This window comes from Quercus robur, chromosome 12 (assembly GCF_932294415.1).
Source record: "Quercus robur chromosome 12, dhQueRobu3.1, whole genome shotgun sequence".
NCBI lineage: Eukaryota > Viridiplantae > Streptophyta > Magnoliopsida > Fagales > Fagaceae > Quercus > Quercus robur.
Window position 1 is genome coordinate 9831652 of NC_065545.1, and position 14448 is coordinate 9846099.

General features: G+C 33.7%; 2 protein-coding genes across 12 annotated transcripts in view; both read right to left on the reverse strand.

The window, feature by feature from the left end:
* Nucleotides 1-3874: 3874 nt before the first annotated feature.
* On the reverse strand, nt 3875-5485 carry LOC126710527 (probable pectate lyase 9). The gene is made up of 4 exons (XM_050411036.1): nt 5051-5485; nt 4441-4796; nt 4180-4315; nt 3875-4087 (listed from the first exon to the last, which is right to left on the reverse strand). Exons 1-4 carry the CDS (start codon nt 5447-5449, stop codon nt 3875-3877), a joined length of 1104 nt encoding a protein of 367 aa, XP_050266993.1. The 5' UTR covers nt 5450-5485.
* A 4326-nt stretch (nt 5486-9811) lies between these two features.
* LOC126710519 (disease resistance protein RUN1-like) overlaps nt 9812-14448 on the reverse strand; it is a 105753-nt gene continuing 101116 nt past the window's right edge. For 8 of the 11 annotated variants that reach the window (XM_050411008.1, XM_050411007.1, XM_050411022.1 and 5 more), the window contains 6 exons: nt 14108-14257; nt 12745-12840; nt 11184-12602; nt 10625-10831; nt 10128-10278; nt 9812-10042 (listed from right to left, as the gene is read on the reverse strand). The gene's annotated coding sequence lies outside the window, so the exon portion shown is untranslated. The remainder of the gene's footprint in view (nt 10043-10127; nt 10279-10624; nt 10832-11183; nt 12603-12744; nt 12841-14107; nt 14258-14448) is intronic. The other 3 variants (XM_050411015.1, XM_050411018.1, XM_050411019.1) reach the window with 2 other exon arrangements.

Here is a 14448-nt window from a genome sequence, read left to right on the forward strand (position 1 = left end):
CATGGAAAAAGAGATGAAAGTCATTTTCTTTTTTTAACTGCTGTAACTCTGGCAGCTTCTCCAACAGATTTTGCGGCATCTCTCCTGCTGGTTGAGTTTCGATGGTTCTTCAGATCTAGAAGGGAAGGAGGATGGGAGTTTATCACTAATTTTTTGTTAGATAGTTAATTAGTTTTAGGGTCCAGTTAACCGGTCCCGTTAGAACATTTGTTAATAAACTACTTTAGAAAAAATTTGATATATTTTTTTATGGTAAATATAAAAAGCGCAGGTATTTTTTTTCTTTTCTCATAAAAAGATTTTAAAATTATTTCACCACCAATTAAACACATGAAAATATTTTCCAAATATGTAACCAAATACCATAAAATAAATTGTTTTCCATCAAAATATCAGTTTCACAACACTTGTTAGTTTTTACATCAAAACAAACAAGCCCTAAATGTCACATCCATCCCCAAGAGATATGATTTCATGCACCTAGTGTACTATTTTTTCTTCTCACATAAAGTTAGACCCCAAAATAGGATTTATAGGTAGAATTCGCTCTACGAGAGAGGAATGTGTAATACATCAAGTACAATAAATAATTTCAGTAATCCCAATTTATATATAAATATATATGTGAGTGTGTGTGTGTGTGTGTGCGCGCGCGCGTGTGGGGTGGTGGGGGGGGGGGGGGAGGAGGAGGTGGGGGTGCCTTTCAAAGGTTTCCTCAAACACATATTGACATTTTATGATTTTAGACAACTTATTTATATGTCAAGGAAGCGTGACAAAATGATTTAATCATTTGTGAATCAACATTTTTCTCTTTTAAACTTTGAAGCAATTAAAATAATTGTATCTTCTTTATTAACTAGTCTAAGATTGTTAATATAAACAAAGAGATATATTGTGTACTAACTTTCAAGAATTAATTCTATCCAATTCAATTAGAGTGGTACAATCCTTAAGAGTTTTGTTTCCTATCTGGAGAGTTTTAGTTTCTTGGTGGTTTATGAGAGACAAAGTTTGGTTATAAACTTGTTTATAAATTTAGGTTAAAAAAAACAATAAGAGGGGACATATGTCCATGTCATGTGCAATGTACATGCCGTACTAAACCACACTTAAATGATTGTATATAATCATTTTAAGTGAATCGTGTATATTGTACATAATAGGGGCATATGTCATCTTTCTATTGTTGAGTTACAACCAAATTTGTAACTAAAATTTATCTAGTTATGAGAGCTATAATGAGTTTTAAGGTATGTATCGTTGTATAAATTGGCCACAACCTTTTCCAGCTTCCATTTTGCTTCAAGTTGTGGCTGACCTTTATAATGAAATAGTGACAAGGGTGACTTCGATTGAGGATTTGGTTTTGATGTGTATAGTTCCACGTTCTACATGCTAATCAAAAGGCAAAAAAATCCTTCAGGATGTGTTTGTTTGGAGGTGAAATAAGGTGGATGGAAAACTTTGGAGAGAAAATGAGAAGTAAAACTTTTTTAAGTGTGTTTCGTTGGGAGGGGGAAGAAGGAAAATAAATTGTGAGGCCCAAGTGTTTTCTCCCCGGGCCTACCAAAAAGTTTTCTTCCTAAAATAGAGAGAAAACTTAAGGGAGAAATTGAGATTGCTTAATGGACAAAAATGCCCATGTCTAGTTCATTTCTTCTTCTTTTTTTCCTTTTTTTTGTTTTGGTGCCGGGCACATTGCCTCTTTCCCACTTTTTTTTTTCTTGGACATTGCTTTTTTGTTTTTTCTTTTTTTCCTTTTTTGATTTCCTGGGTTGTGGGTGGGCATGTTGCCTTTTTTTTTTTTTTGGGTTGTGGGTGTGATAGTTGTTTTGTTTTTTTCTTTTCTTTTCTTTGAGATTAACTAGACATGATTTTTTTTTGGGACAAGATTTTTATTTTTTAATAAATTGGGTGATTTTTTTTTTTGGTTGTTTGTCACTTTTTTGTATTAATTGGCCATCATTTTTTAACAAGAATGTATGAATAAATTTATACAAACTCATTTTTTCCATCCCTCCACTTTTACACTCCCAACCAAACAAAAATGAGAGAAATTAAAAATTTTTCTATCCTTCCACTTTTTCATCCCTTCAACCAAATGGACCCTTAAAAACGAGTATTATTGACTAAGAGATTTGAACTCAAAACCTCATAAATCATGAAGTCTAGAAACCACTAGACTAATCCTCTAGGAGGGTTATGCATCCTCTAATAAAACCCACAAACTTTTCCTTCCTAGAAGTCAAGGCAAAGTAGTCCTTTTCTTCTTTAGTTAGGATGCTATAGACAAAAGTTGGGACATTAAATTGGTGCACACCTCTCTGATACGTACTGAAATCAAGCTCCCACATTTGACCTAACTTGAACATTGTGAAAATTTTGATGCGATGTTTTCGATCATAAGTTTGTCTTGTTATCTAATCCTAGTTACAAAACATTGGACTACGTAGTCATTGTTGCTTGTGGTCATGGGAATACAAAGAAATTGACATATCCTATTGGAGGCCACAATACACAATAAACCAATATAGGCCACTGGAAAATTAATCAATCTATAATGTCAATTATTGCAAGGGGCAATTATGTGTGGTGGTATGTTCTAGTTTGTTGCAATGTTATACAACTTAATCAAAAGGCAAGAATGGATTGTCTTGGTGATGCCACAAGGACTAGTAGAGTAGTTCCTTCCTTGGGTTGGCTATTTAGATATGGTGAAAATATTGGTGGTTCTGTGACATGGGCAGCAACTATGGATAATAGTTGTATATACCCACAAAAATTTGACAACAGTTGAGTTAACAAGCCTGTATTGATTCTTATTTAGATTCATTATTGATATCATTTTTTTTTACTTACCATTAACAATCTGATACATAAGCACGTGTCTCATTTTTTGTGTCTATAGACTTTCTCTAGTTGCATTATTTTTGGGTAATAATTCTTCATTTTTCTATGGATGTTTTCGATTACTTTGGATGCAAGCCTAATATAGTATATATTTGACAGAAGATTACTTGAATATATCCTACAAGAAATTCCTAGAAGACAAGGTAAGGACTTGGGCACGTATAGTTTGCAAAACAGAAACTTTGAGCCACACTTTAGAGTTGAATTTTATAATTATGTCACATCAACCTTTTTGAAAATTTAATTTTGAGTGAGGTTAAGACTATCATATATTCTATTACATAAATTGTACAAATTGATATAACAAATTTTAAATACAAAATTTATTAAAAAAAAAATCAAAATGTTGTTTTATCATGTTATTAATATGGTACTAATCGTATTCAATATCAAGTTTTTTTTTTTTTTTGAGAGGAAATGTCAAGTTCATTTATAAATTTATTTTAGTAAAATAAACAACTTATTTATTCATTTGAAATTGGATTTTTTTTTTCAATGTTCAATGTGCCATTGTTTTTATGCTGTACATTTTTGGACAAGTTTTTCTTTGGCTAGCTCCACAAATGTTAATTGGTTTTCATTTTACTTGTGTCAAGGAATTTATTTATTATTTATTAAAACAAACATACACACAGAAGAGATGATGAAATTGTAACACAAAAGGATATCATACATCACAAACTCCATTCAAATGTTATAGAGCATACCCGACAACTCAAACAACACTATTTTTTCTTTAATTAACAAAAACAAATGTGCATACCCAACAATTCAGGCGACACTATTTTTTTTTATCCAAATATAAAAGAAGAAGGAAAACCATAGGCATGCTAAGTCAACAATTGCATTGAAGACCAATATTGCTAAAACAATGTACTCCTATAAATTTTATATATTTTCTATATTCTATATTCAACCTCCTTCAAGTTGACGCTCCATTTTTCTCTTCAAACTCTTTGCCTCAGCATCTAGATCGTGGTATGCATCGTAAAGCACCAGCTGATTTTGTCAAAGACCTCACTGTTCTTGCATCTACAGCTGGGAAAACTTGTTCATGGCTATAGTTTGGTTTTACCCCACCAGCACCTGTTTCAATGAATCTAGCTCCATTTTCAAATACATCATTTACTGAGTAAAATTTCCATGACCCTCTTTCACCATTTCTCCATGTCACCTGTTAATATTAATTTTATGCATTGTGTATGTGTTAGTACGGGTATATGCATTTTTGTAACTTAAATGACAATGGAAGTATTGAAATTTTACCTCCTTGTTCCGTGATTTTGGTGCAATAAAGAGGTTGGCTTGACTCTTGACACTAGGATTCATGCTTCCCCCTATAGCATATTGCATCCATCCCTGGTAAAGGTTGTTCACCACATGTGCATATCCAAATCGAATCCTGCAAAGTTTTATTTGTGTGCATAAGATAGTTGATTTAGTATATTATATTGTTGTGGCTTCATAAATATATGATTGATTGGTTTATGTCTAGAATTCCTTGAATGAGGAGGATCAATTACATACCTTGGCATCCTTTGATTGCAATTAGGTCCAAAATGATTGTACATGACTGTGACCTTCATGTTCTTGTCACGCAAGAACCCATCATCGTGTCCAAGAAGGATGACCTTGTCCTGGTTTTTGAACCAGTTATTGGAGATGGTGATATCTGTAGAACCTCGAGTTACATCAAGAAGACCATCCTCACTCTCATAAAGTGTATTGTGGTCTAGCCAAACCTTTGATGCAGTAACCAATCTAATTGCATCTCCATCAACTTGACCTAGTGAAATTATCTTTGAGTCTGGACCCATTACTGTGCTAGGTGGTTGGGATCGGCAATGGTGGATGCGAAGACCATGAATGATTATGTTGCTTTGCTATTGATATATAAGGTACATTTTAGTAATTGGTTAGCTCAAAAATGCTAAATGTAATGAAAAATGTTAGAGAGATACCACGACAATTTATTTCACAATTTGTTAAGTTGTCATATTGTGACTAGTCACTAGAACAATCACTTTTATGTGAAAATCATCTATGATATCACTTTTATAGTGTGCTAATCAATAATCAATATGTTACCTAAGCAATTGTGAAAATTTGTACAAAACAATTGGTGTAAATTAAATACCTTATAGATCATCAAGCATGCATTACCGGCAATGTGAATATTAACACCCCGACCATCAATGGTTGTGAAACTACTAATGAGAAGTGGTTTCTCAAGTCTAATGCGCATGCTTCTTTGGAATGTGATCCATTTTTTCCCTTTGATCATGGTTGTTCCATATCTTAAGGTCCCTGGTTTTGGGTTAATTGGGTTGTCACTAGGTTCAGTGACTACATATTGTGTGAGGCCTCTTCCAATGTTGTTGGTCATCTTCCCAGCATAACCTACTGAGCATGTGGCAAGTTGTTGTCTGTTCCTTCGCCAATTAGGGTTCCATCTCCAGCAATGATCAATCACATTCATTTTCAAGCCAGTGATCTTTGTTTTCTTAGCAAGACTAACATTAGAAGTGGAGAGCATAACAATGATAAGAGCCAAAGCAAAGTGCCAAAGAGTGGCAATGTTGATGCCTTTCAAAGCCATATTCATGTGCATGTACTAACTCAAAAAATGCAAACTAAGATAGAGAAAGAGGTGGGTTGTACTGGTTTGCAAATAATTGGAGTGGAGAGGGATATATATAGGTGGAGTGGTTAGTAATGCATATGAGTTTGTTTAGGTGGTTTTAAAGTGGATGCTGGAGGAGTGTAGGACACAAAAGAAGCTATTAATAGGTATTGGTTTTGCTTCCTCACCCCAATTTAAAATAGATTAGCTTGCTACAATTGTGTAGCAGCCAAAATGACAGAGCAAGCGAGTGTTTGTGTCATTTTTGGGATAATGAACGCGTAAAATTTGAAACTTCCACGTACAAAGACAGTAGCTACAATTGGCTACTCTCAAGTAGGGGTTTTTCCGTTAGGAGATATCATGGATGTGAATTATTATGTGAGTGGTGGGTAGAGACAAATTTTCACAATTTTAAGGTGTTAGTTAAAATTATGATTAAACTAATGCTATTACATGTGTTGATATAGCCATTATTATTTATAGATCATAAGTTGTAAAAAATGACAGTAGTAAATTTTTTGTTATTATAGAAATGTCTTTTTGTTATTTAATTATCAATTTACTCTTTAAAAAATGTGATTAGAGCAATAGTGATACACATAAACATAATCTAGCACGCAACTATCTTTTGAATTGAAAGTGTCAAGTGGGTTTCAATTAGCTCAATTGGTATAATTTCTTATCATTGAAAAAGAGATATAGGATTAGAACCTCCCTACATTAAAAATCAATTGGTGTCTTGGTCTGATGATAAAGATTAGTCACCAAGAATGGAGGTCATAGATTGAAACTATTTCTCAAAAAAGGAATTGAATGTGTCTACTAATTTAATTGGTTCGATCTCTTGGTGTTTAGTATTTAAGCTATTTCTCTAATTTTCAGTAAAAAAAAAAAAAAATTAAGCTCTTATAATTATCATAATTTTTGTTTTTTGTTTTTTTTTTTTTGTTTTCTTGTTATAATTATCATAACTATTTCTAGTACATTATTAAATTAATTTTAATTTTATAGCATATAAGAAAACCATCGACCCCTTAACTGTAAAATAAAATATAAAAACGCTCAGCAAGTTGACAAAAACTTGTCACAATCTGTTATAAAAAAATTTAAAAAAAAAAAAAAATTGTCACAATCTCACTTTGACTTTTAGAGCATTGTTAATATATTTCATAAGTTCTGGCTTCATTGACTGATGATACTGCTTCAAAAATTTCAGCAAGCCGCTTCAAATTCAACTTCAATTTTCCCTATTAATTAATGTAATTGTAAAGTTAGGGATTCATCCTTGATTAAAATAATAATAATAAAATACTAAAAAAAAAAAAAAAAAAAACAAGATTATCTTTTTGACCGAGTGACAGTTGCAAGTTTTAAATTTTTGAGGAACCTTTTTCTTTCTAAAAGATTTTATTTTTATTTTTAAATTTACGTTCATGAAGTTCCCATCACATTCATTAACACCCTGTTATATTCATGTCTCTTAATTGACATTAATTGACTGTAGTTTTGTTTTGCTAATCACCCTGTAATACTAATATTCATGTCTCTTATCATTGTTATTTGGCCATGTTACATGTTGGAGATGTATATAGCAACTGTACTCAAAGAAACATGTGGTATATTATTTGTTGGTCTTTCTCTTTTCTTAGTTTTTTGGTCTTTAAGATCAACATGAAAAGTTAATCATTATATTTTTTCTAGATCATAGCTTGGTTTCTATCAGTCTATCACTGTCTGAGAATCCCATTTGTAAAACTTGACAAGAAAATTATTAAAAATATGTTTATTTCTTTTTTGTTTTTGTGTTAATAAAGGTGAGTTTTACTTGCCTAACTAATAAGATAATGAAAACTTCCAAAGAAAAAATTACAAAAATAATTTTTCAAAATGTATCGTATGAATTGAAACTTACTTACACATCGAGTTCAGGACTAGTATAAATAAAATCAACAATGCCAACCTAAGTCAATTCTAATTTCTAAAGTTCATAATTGAGGCTTGGCTATAGGTAAATTGTATGTTTTCTGCATTGCATGATAAAAGTTAATGCTTATTTTTCTGATTAAATCTGATCTATTTGCAGATAGTTGAATGCAGGCAAGTTCTGAAATGGACATGCCCATGGATATAACTTACCTGAGCATGAACATTCCAACAGACAGATGAGTACAAGCAAGGTATGTCATTTCCTTGTCCCATTGATATAATGTTATTCCATTTGTCATGCAGATGAAGCTGCGTCTGAATTGGAGCAACTTCATCAATATGTAGAGAAGGAGCTGCCACTTTACCTCAATGCAGATAGAAAATGAAGGATTTCAATGAGTTCCACACAAAACTTGCTGGACCGAATAGGTGAAATTCTACAGAAAATCCTACATAGGGCTTTATCCAGATAATATGGCTTGACCACGAATTAACTTGAACAAGATTTTGTAGGACTCGAGAATATTGGAACCATTTCTTCATATTAAATGTAAGACTAAGTGGGGGTATTACTGCCGTAAGATAATCTCTGGCACTCTAAATTTAATCACAAACATTAACTTTGAAAATGCCACGTAGCCTTGGCAGGAAAATCACCAGTGTTTTATTTTTTGGCCTAGATTCTGAACTCGAATATCATTCAACTCTCTTTCTCATTGAAGACCAAGGCAGTAAAAAATGCTTCACTGTATGCCATGAAGTATGAGTTGCTTAGCTCCTAACTTTCTGTAGAATTTAGAAGTGGGTAATTTTTTGTAGGATGATTAACATTTTACACTTTTCAGCTTTCCTTTCTTCTTGCTTAAGACATACTTGAAATAGTGGAGCTTTTCCTATAATTACTCACTGTCTTGTATTTCAATGGAAACAGTGGGACTCGGAACAACTTTAGAATTTAGTCCGAACTGTAGATAATGATCTATCAGATGTGACTCTCATGGCGCCTGCAGCTGGACTGTTAAGTCAAAAATGCTTGGGAGGTTGGAGGGCTCAGGGTCCTACATGCAGGTCAAGTAGCTCCAGCAGAAATATTGATGACTCAAGCCACTGATCTGGTGAACATTGAACATTTGAAAATGTCCAGTCAGCCACCATCGGCCAAGATGTTCCAGCAACGCTGGTGAACCTAATGAACTGTGCAAGTTGAGGCACCTGATGCGAAGTTATTGGTCCTCTTTCTTTGGCTGGTTGGTTGTAATGGTGAATAGGACCTAGTGGAATGTCATTGAGAGTTTTCCATTGATCACTTATCTCCCAAATTATGAAACTGAGGAGAAAGCATAATGGAAATAAGATCGGAATGGGAGTAAGGGAGATAAGTGTATTATGTATGTCTTGTGTTAATGGATTATGAGCTACATACAGTTCATGTTTCTGTAAATTTAGTTGTAGCAAACTTGAAGCCCGCACTTCAGTTGTAAGAATGAACTAGTTGGGGACAAAAAACTTTATTGGCTCCTATATGAAAAGAATTAATGTAATATACTGTTTATCATTGCTTCCATTTTTTTAAAAACCAAACAAACAGCTTTTTGAAAGATTCAAACCCAGTACATCATTGTTCAAATGTTCAAACAACAATGATGGAGCCTCTTCTATCTAGGTTACATAATCTTCAATATCATGTGCATATCTCGCCAGAATGTGTGTTGTATTATTTGTTTCCTGTCTAGTTAAACTAATTTCCCATTGCTGAAACTGTTGCAGATAAAACTTGGCTTCCTACACAACATTTCCCCACCAAAACCATCCTCTGTGTTCCTGAAGTTTTGCTATAACCTATGCTGAATCGCCTTCAAGAATTTTTATGGTGAATGCCAACTTCATGAGAAAACCGAATGGCTGGGACTGCAGCCTCAAGTTCTGCTTCAAAGCTCTCCATAAATATTCTCACGAAGACAAGGAATTCATGCTCTCTTCCTCTAATTACCACTTTACTGCAACACCAAATTCTTTGTGCCTCCTCACAGCTCGACAATACATGCACTGTGTCATCCTCATTTAAGTTGCACCTTGGACACCATGGCGGAGTTAGAACCCTTCTTTTCACCCAACTGGCACATGTAGGTAGTGTCTTTCTTGTTCCTATTGAGCATATCCCATCTTGTACGTTTTATTTTCTTTCTGTTGTCCCTCCTGTTTAATTATCTTCTATACCAAGCTAGAAATTCTGTAGAGATGCACTAATGCACACCACTATAGATGGTATTGCAAGGGCCCCTAGGATTTCACTCTTTGTTTGAGATGGCTTGCCTTCGTGCTTGTGGATTCTTTTTATTATAGCCATAACATTAATTGGGGACTATCTACCCATTACAACAACAATAATGAAAATCTGTACAAACTCAAAAGATTGTCATGTTTGTTACAGATATTTAAGGAATCACATATCCTAGATACAAACAACAATTTTCAAATTAAAAGCCCAAAACATATGGTGTGTTGTACATATTTGGAACTCTACTCAACGTCTCCTCCAAGATCTAAAGCTCAGCATTGAATTATCTCTTGAATTTGCTGCAAAAAGTGTGAATGAGAAAGAGACACACACAAACAGAGAGAGAGAGAGAGAGAGAGAGAGAAATGTGTATGTGTCACTTACAAAACAGAATCTGGAGCTATTTAAGTGCCCTTAATGGACTTGTTGGATTCCCAATTAAACCAAAAGATGATTCATCTAGCTTAAGAATGTCAATGGAAGACTGAATCAACCATTGAGCAGCTGCTGCTGCATATTGTAGGCACAGAGATTTCTGCATTTGAAAAATCTAGCTAATAAGAATAAACCACAAAGAGAACCCATGGAAATTGGAAATCAAGTTCTCAACACCAACAAAAAAAATTAACTGTCTTTATCCTTTCAATATAATTCTTCACTGGTAGTTCTTAGTTATCATTGGATTTCTTCAATTTCAAAATGGCCATTTCAAATTTTGGTTCCAAGTTCCAGATTTGTCTTAATCAAAAAAATTTTAAATCTCAATTCTCAATTCTCAATTCCCAAGCCAAAGACATTGGTTTTTTATATGAATAATGAGAACAAGCTAAGATTTTGAATGGCTTGAGTTTTTAAAAAATGTACAAAATTATTTCTTATACCTCCACATTTTCTTTTGACTTTGATATGTAGTTTTCAGGGACTGCATACAAACTGCAAAAGTTGGAGCCGAATCTTTACAAGTTTTCTTGGGTCAACATCTCGATTAGGAACTTTCTCACATTTTCCTTGTTCATTGTTCTCACTTTTCAAAAGGAAGCTTCAGTAGCACTTGAGCTTTGTTGATAAACAACAGTACTAACCTTCAACTGTTTATGCAAAAAAAAATAAATTTTACGAGACACTTATCAAGGAAAAAATCATGGTGCTAGATAACCTGTTTCTAAAAATAAACTTCACCAGCATGATTTTTAGTAGTCCAATAATGATTATGTAGATTTCCATTCTTAAATTGCTAATAGAAATTGCAAGTGCAAGCAACATTCAATGTCTAGCAGTAGGGGAAACACACACACACACACAGGCTTAAGAAACAAAAGAATGGCCCTAACGCTCACCCATAGCAGAAGAAAAGGAACAAAAGTACATCTAAACCTAAGATACAATTAGTTCTAGGTCTAAGTATTATATTCAATTGCTCCAAAAGTGCTTTCCACTTACTTTAAGGGTCGGGTAGCACACAACCTGATGTAATATTGTTTCAACATAGGTACCTTGGGGCTGAGGCAAAGGGACTCATTACAAAGCATTAGCAATATGGAAACATCTTGACAAAGTGAGGAAAACAACATTTGCTAGAGTATAGGAAATACTGACCTCGAATGTCAGATAAAACATAAAGCTATTAATAAATTCGAGCAAGCTAAGACATAGGAGTGATAATCTAGACATTTCAATTCCTCGCACGTTTAAGGGCACGAATTCCTTGAAAAATTATATTACAATGTAATTATAAGATCACGAAAAGGCCTGTAATATGCAAGGAGGAGAGAATATACGAAAGGTATTTTTTTTTAAAAAAAACTCTTTGCATTTGCCATATCCCCATAGAGCTGATAGTCAATGTGTTTACAATGACATTTTCTGAAAAAATCTGTCAGGGTTTTGCTTGATAAAACTATAGACAATGGACATTGTACCTGAAAATGAAGCAAAACATTTCTGAGAAATTCATGGTCACGCCATAGGATAGTACAAACTCTGGTTGGATGAGAAGAGTCAAACCAAGGAGAACATTTAGCCAAACATATAGTAGATAAAAAAAACAAATCCCATTGCTTTCTTTTTTGATAAATAAATAATTTCATTAAAAATTAAGAAAGTTGCTACCCCAGTACACAGTCTTTACTCAAGTACAACTTTCTTTTCACTCCTTGTTTAACATTAAAACTTCCTAGAAAGTACTGAGAATCAGCACCCAACCTCTGTTTCAAGATGTGATAGTAATTTGAGGTTTTCTTGAAAATCAAATGCACTTGCTCCTTGACATAACGACTACAGTCATCTTGATATAAATCAAGCTTTTTTTTTTTTCAACTCTCATTCTTTCCAACTATTTCGAAAAGACTACAATGTATAAGATAATACAATGATTATTACAACAAAAAAACAGGTACAATTTTTAGGATTTCTTTAGATTATCTACAGAAATGGCAGTTAAACTCATCTTCAAAGAAAACTTCAGATTTAAACAGTTCCATTTGGAAGAGATTATTCCAAAAACCATCATCAAACAAGCATTTTCAGTTCTGTATTTTGTGTGTACTGACTAATTTACATTCCCAAACCCAAAATAAGGCCTCAAGCAATCAGCAAAATACAATATATATATGCAATTACAATTTACATGGAAGGAATTTTATCTTAATTTAAAGCTTAACCATCAAGATTGACTGAAGGTGTTGCAGACAAGTCTTGTTGTTGAGGTTTACAAGCAGGACAGATGTAGACCTTCGGTGGGGAAACTAAGTTAATGCAATCAAAATGGTGCCACTCATCACATTGATCAAAAGCAATCATTGCTCTCTGATCATATGGCTTTCGACAAATACAATAAAGCGTACTTAGTTCTTATAGTAACTGCACCAACCAAACAATAGCTGATCAATGAAATGCCGAGGCAAATATTTTTCTTTTCCTTTTTCCTTTTTCAAGTAATGCAAAGGTAAGTAGTTTTTTTTTCTTTTTGGTGGGGGGGGGGGGGGGGGGGAGATCTCTGTACCTTAATTTCCTTCTCCAAGTAAGAAGGTAAATTTTCACCTTCCATGATAAGTTCAAAAACTTTATCTAAGCTGAGAGCTCCAGAATCTGTTGCAACCTGTACAAAAAAAGAGAGCTAATGAGAGAGAATGAGTATGAGAAATTTATAGACCTTCCTGGCACATTCTGTCTAGTGCAAGCCAATACGCTTCACTTCTGTAAGTCTTTGCCTGTAGTGATCTTCAGGTGGAATGCTCATATATGATGATTTAGTTTATCATCTATGTCACAGTATTGCAAAATTGCTTTTGTCAAGAAATAAAGTTTTAAATCAAGTTCTGTCAAACAAATACAAATTTTAAAGAGAGATTTTCTACATCCCAGAAAGTGTCTTCACTGTCCAGCTCACTTTTGAGGAAGTTTAATTAATGCACTGACACTTCAGGTCATTTTTGCTCTTTCAAAGACATTCACATCAATTAGTGCTATGACCTTCTTTACAAGGAGTAATTAATATTGAACTCTTGAATTATGACAAGGACCTATATAGAACAGATGAAATTGGCTAGTAAAGCACACCATGTTGAAGTGTGCCAATAATAAAAAGCAGTCCTTCGACGAAGAAGTATTTGTAACCATATTTCAGTCTTACAGGAACATTATCTTCAACAAATTCTTCTTAACAAACTGAAAACCCAGATAACCTAAGTAATACCACAGCAACCCAATGATATCTTATAGTAATACTTGAGCATCTATAATAGATGGATTGCTAAACAATTACTTAGAGCTATATGAGAACTAAGAGTGAAAGAAAGATTTTCCTGGATTGACTGCCCATACCAACCACCTCTAGTTTCTAGCTAATCTCCATCACCTTATAAGGAGTTGTAACAAGTCCTCACTACTTACCCAAAAAGGGAAGATAGTCCTCACAAACCCAAATCAATCATTATTCTCCAGCCCTAGCTAAGCCTCCTACTCCACTTTCTATATGTTTTTGTTTATGTTTCCTTCCCTAAAACAAGAATTTTTAGTCTCTTCATAGAATTAGAGACACAAGGCAGAAGCCAGTTGACATGCAACACATAATGAATTTTGTAGGGGCAACATAGGCATTAAACCATATTAGGTTCTCGTGGAAATGGTTTTCTGTTTCTTTTTTTATTCCCTCTTTATTTGGTAATTCTCAAGAACTGACAAATATCAATTTTAATAACCAATGGACACTCTTGGAAAATGCTATCCCCATGTGAACTATCCCACTTTTATAACTAATAAAAGTGAAAAAGTGCTAGAGAATTCAAAAGCAAATAATCCATATTAAGAATGTAGAATAGTCCCAAAAGACAAGTAAACAAGTACTAATGGTCGATAAAACACACCTCTTTCAAATGCTGCTGAATCAGTTGGATCTTGGGCTTTTGTAAACCCCCTAATAATCTATTGACTTTGAATCTCCATGAGTATCTTGCTAAAGCCAGCTCAAGGTTGCGATTAGCTTGATGATCATACAGAACTGCCACTTCAATGGCCTGTACAACAAAACCATTTCCAATAAGGAAGAATGTACAAATGCATGGCTATATAACAGTTAACACTGAAAGGACAACAATTTTATTAGATTGGAAGCTATTGCATTTTATGCTAACTAACAACATTTATAGCAATAAAAATTTAAAGCCAATTATGCACTAAGGAAATATGTCAAATCCAGCAGAGAGAG

What these genes read in the sequence shown, in the direction of transcription:
- LOC126710527 (XM_050411036.1), bottom strand. Translation starts at nt 5,449, where the DNA reads ATGCTCTCCACTTCTAATGTTAGTCTTGCTAAGAAAACAAAGATCACT. An exon ending in CATGCTTGATGATCTATAAG is followed by an intron (nt 4,797 to 5,050) that starts GTATTTAATTTA and finishes ATATATCAATAG; the next exon opens with CAAAGCAACATAATCATTCA. An exon ending in CAAAATCACGGAACAAGGAG is followed by an intron (nt 4,088 to 4,179) that starts GTAAAATTTCAA and finishes TAATATTAACAG; the next exon opens with GTGACATGGAGAAATGGTGA.